This window comes from Enoplosus armatus, chromosome 18, assembly GCF_043641665.1.
Source record: "Enoplosus armatus isolate fEnoArm2 chromosome 18, fEnoArm2.hap1, whole genome shotgun sequence".
NCBI lineage: Eukaryota > Metazoa > Chordata > Actinopteri > Centrarchiformes > Enoplosidae > Enoplosus > Enoplosus armatus.
The window spans coordinates 12,393,497-12,397,622 of NC_092197.1; the positions used below are offsets into that span (position 1 = coordinate 12,393,497).

The 4,126-nt window shown below is 41.5% G+C and overlaps 1 protein-coding gene across 1 annotated transcript; it reads left to right on the forward strand.

The window, feature by feature from the left end:
* The first annotated feature begins 343 nt into the window (after window positions 1-343).
* On the forward strand, window positions 344-3,850 carry fam163ba (family with sequence similarity 163 member B, genome duplicate a). Its single transcript, XM_070925180.1, has 2 exons — window positions 344-436; window positions 3,413-3,850. The coding sequence occupies exons 1-2, from the start codon at window positions 344-346 to the stop codon at window positions 3,848-3,850; spliced, it is 531 nt and encodes a 176-aa protein (XP_070781281.1).
* Window positions 3,851-4,126: the final 276 nt, after the last annotated feature.

Sequence of the window (4,126 nt, forward strand, 5' to 3'; positions counted from 1 at the left end):
CATCTCCATTGCTGTTCTGCTGTTGAATGCTGATTTCCCTCTCTCACTTCTCTTTTACGTGTTCTGGCCTGAGATCCCGTCTACATTATGAGCAGCATTTGTAGGATGATTCTATTACATGTCTCCTAACTGCTGTATAATTCAATAAGCACCACTGAGATGACACACAGTTATAATCTACTTAATGAAGCCACTGTACTGATGAATTGTGCGCTTTCTCCTCCGTCATTTCTTCTTTCATTCACTCCCTACCCTCCTCTACTGTGTTCCTCTCATCCTCTCTCTCTCTCCCTCTCCTTCCCTCCTCTTGCTCTCTGCAGGGTGTTGATGGAGAGCCATTCGAATGACAGCCGGGACAGTGGTCATCACTGGTGGAATTCTAGCTACAGTTATATTACTCCTTATCATCGCAGTACTGTGCTACTGTAGGCTGCAGGTGAGGCCACAGCTGCTTTGTTTGCAGAGCTGCATGTCTCGCATGTCCCTGAGTATAGCACTTTGTTGATAGTCAGAGAATGGTGTTAAATAATAAATATAGCTATTTTAATAGGTGAAATTGTGTTTGTGACCCTCAATTACAAACGATAATGAGGTCTTTTCTTTCAACCAAATTCTTTTATTTATGAGTATAGCTACATTCTGTGCCTGCGTCTGCCAAGGCTGCACAATCCTCTATGTTATCTTAATAGAAAATGTTTAGGAATCTTCACTCTGCAGCTGTATTCAAAATACAGCAATAGACGGTCACACTGAATGGGGAATGGTGGCCATGATTTCTGAAGGACTCATAGAGCCTTTTTCGGAGAATGTGAGGGCTATGTTCCAAATTGTAGACAGTCCCCTGACCACTGAGTAAAGGCCATTTAAATTGATCCCATTACTTTAACCTATTTGACCATCACGAAAATGTCATCAGATTTCATCAGCAGGACTGCTCAGGATGTGCACAATCTACAGAATTTGGTTGCAAACCAAAACATTCAGCACTTTATAAATGGTCACACTGTAATGCATCATCACCTAAAACAAACTGATACATACTTTATTCCTTGGCACAGAATTGTCATTGTGAGCATGTCGACATGCTCACAATGACAATTCTAACATGCTGGTCTTTAGAAGGTATAATGTTTACAATGTTCACCATCTTAGCCCCTTTCATGCATGAATTATGACAGCCTCAGTCAAGTGTTTTTATTTCTCTTTAGGCATGAAAAACATTTTTTAACTTAATTTTTTTCAAATGTTCATTTCACACAAAGTTCTTCACATGCATGGACAGCATGCGTTTGAGTTTTCAACTGAAGAAATATGTATTTAACACACCAATGAATAAAATGGAAATTGTATTACTCCTTAGTTGTTACTTGATGTTACCAAATTTTATTTACCTGCAAGGGTCTCCTACTATAGAAGGATTGGCAAGGTATTCCTGAGCTGCTCAGCGTTTCTGGCCTTCCGTTGGCCATCTTGGTTTTGAGACATTTGTGTTGCGCTTACAATGGCTGGCCAGTGGGTGGCAGTGTATGGGATGACGCACTAGCGTCCACTGTGGTGGTTGATGTGCAACTACACCATTAAAACCCATGCATATACAAGAAAACAGCTTTTGAATAGCTGTCCACTGTAGTGACCACTATGCGTGAAAGGGTTAGTGTAGGGTGCTAGCATGTTAACATTTGCTCACTAGCAGTAAAGACAAAGTAGTAGAGGTTGATGGGAATGTCATTAGTTGTGTAGGTATTTGGTCATAACCATATTGGACAAATCCAAATTTTGACCTGACGATGGCGCAAGAAGATAAATCAGGGGATCACCAAAGTTATTAAAAGTTTATCCTGAGGGGAAAATGAATGTCTGCAACACATTTCATGGTGATCCATTGTTTCATTTCCTACTAAGGAAATCACATTGTGTTCATTTTTAAAAAGTCATCATGTTGTCCATCTTTTTATGGGGTTTGTGCTCTGATATTCACATCACTGGTTTTGGCAAGGAGCTCTGTACTGTGTAAGAATAAAATGAAAATGGAATTAGGTGAAAAGAACTGCTTTGTGTTTTCATGCTTGATAAACTCCAGTTAGGATGACAAATCACACTAATAACACCACAGGGAGGCATTACTACAGTTAGTGGATTACTATTCCAGCATGTGGATTTGTTTCTGTTTTACATTATACTGTATTTTACACTGAACTAATCCCTTGTGTATTCCACTGCTTGGACTTGCAATGGAGCATTGAAAATCTTTTTGGCATACAGAATATACAACAAATTGAGCTTTCTTGTGGAGAGCTAGATGAGAAGATGGATACTACTCTAATATCAGTCCATTAAATATATGGCTACAGACAGCTGCCAGTTAGCTTAGCTTAGCACAAAGACTGGAGACAGGGGGAAACAACTAACTTGGCTCTGTCAAATGGTGAGACAATCCACCTACCAGCACCGAAGTGTAAAAACCACAATTTGCCATTTTACAGATGATTATGTGCCTATTGGCCGCAACAAGTAACTTCCTGGAGTCTCTTCTGGTTGCCTGGCAACTGCTCATAGCCAAGAAATGGGCTATGGCACTAACAAATGTCCTACACATAGCGATTCAAAAGCTCTGAACAGGGGCATTTACCACCTTAAAAATGTGATGTAAAACTTTTTTCTGCGGCTCAGGTAGAGCATTAATCATTCACACTCGGCTCCTCCTAGCCATGTGTCGAAGATTCCTTGAGCAAGACATTGAACTCCAAATTGTTTCCAATGGTAACGTGAATGGGTATCTTGAATAAAAGCACTATATGAATGCCGTCCATTTACTGAGATCAACTGGAAACTGAGGTAACATTGCTAGAGTGGAAATTATATGATCCTTTCTACTTAGAGCTGATTACAGTTCTAAGTGGATTGATGCTTATATTTCACAGCAAAATCAAAAGTGATACCCAAATTATGGCTTCATATTAGTTGGCGTGATGCCAAGAATTAATTTGAAAGCTACATTTTGAAGGCCAGGAATAGCAACCGCAAATTCTGTATACACGTCTGTTTGAAATGTAATTGTTGAGGATTTGGCACGTTAAAAAAAAGACTTCAGCTTCACTGAGACGACTTATATGAACATTAGGATCATGTGGGTTGAAGAACACCTCATGGGGAAATGAAGGTTAGATTATGAGAGATATCTTCCCTCTAAAAAGTGTAAAATACCACTACAAGACCAAAATTATCATAATATAGAGATTTAAATTATGTAATTAATTTTTTTTTTTAAGAACAATATAATAGATTGTTGGCTGGATAGTACATGTAAGCTAATTTGCCAAAGCATTTATTTTGTTGTTCCTCCCTTCTTCCTCTCTCATCTCTCTTCCCCATCATCCTTCTCCAAATCCCATCCTCCTTCTCCCACCACCAGTATTATTGCTGCAAGAAGGAAGAGTCCGAGTCGGAGGAGGAGGAGCCAGACTTTGCCGTTACGTCCCGCCTCCCACCGGTCCACTCCAATCACAACATTGTGGCGGCGACGGCCGCCGCCTCCTCCATCCCAAATGGCCCCGCCCTTTTCTCCACCCCTCCGCTGGCCAGGAAACTAACACGTTCACAGACCTTCTGTCCATCCTGTACTCACTATGAGCTGCCTTTCTACCTCCAGCCCCCTCAGCCACAGCTCCACCATCAACCAGATGGGTTGAGGAACGGAGGTGACCGGATCAGCTACCGCAGCGTCCAGCAGCAGGATCTGGACCTGCCAGTGCCTGTGAACATTTCAAACTACCGTAAACCAAACCTCGCCCGGTCGGTCACCATGAGGGACATGTTCACACGCAGCTGTAGCATCAGCACTGATGTTTAGCTGGGCGAGGTTGGAACTCAGTTTAAGTTTATGCTTAAATGAACTGGGATGGCCTAGGCTGGACTGGGCTTGAGTCAGACTGTCATCTTGACCAGTTTAGTCCAGTCTAGTATGGTCTGATCTAGTCTGGTCTCGTTCTACTGGTCACCTCTTGCAGAATGGAGGACTCAGATGGCTCTCAGGACAGGATTTTCAAAGGTACTATGCTCAGGTCCAGGACCTTACACTTGGGCCAATATAGAGTTTAAAGTATAAAAATGTTAAATTATAAATAAC

Coding starts and splice junctions, on each gene's coding strand:
- fam163ba (XM_070925180.1), top strand. CDS start 344: ATGACAGCCGGGACAGTGGTCATCACTGGTGGAATTCTAGCTACAGTT. Junction 437..3,412: donor TGTGCTACTGTAGGCTGCAG/GTGAGGCCACAG, acceptor TCCCACCACCAG/TATTATTGCTGCAAGAAGGA.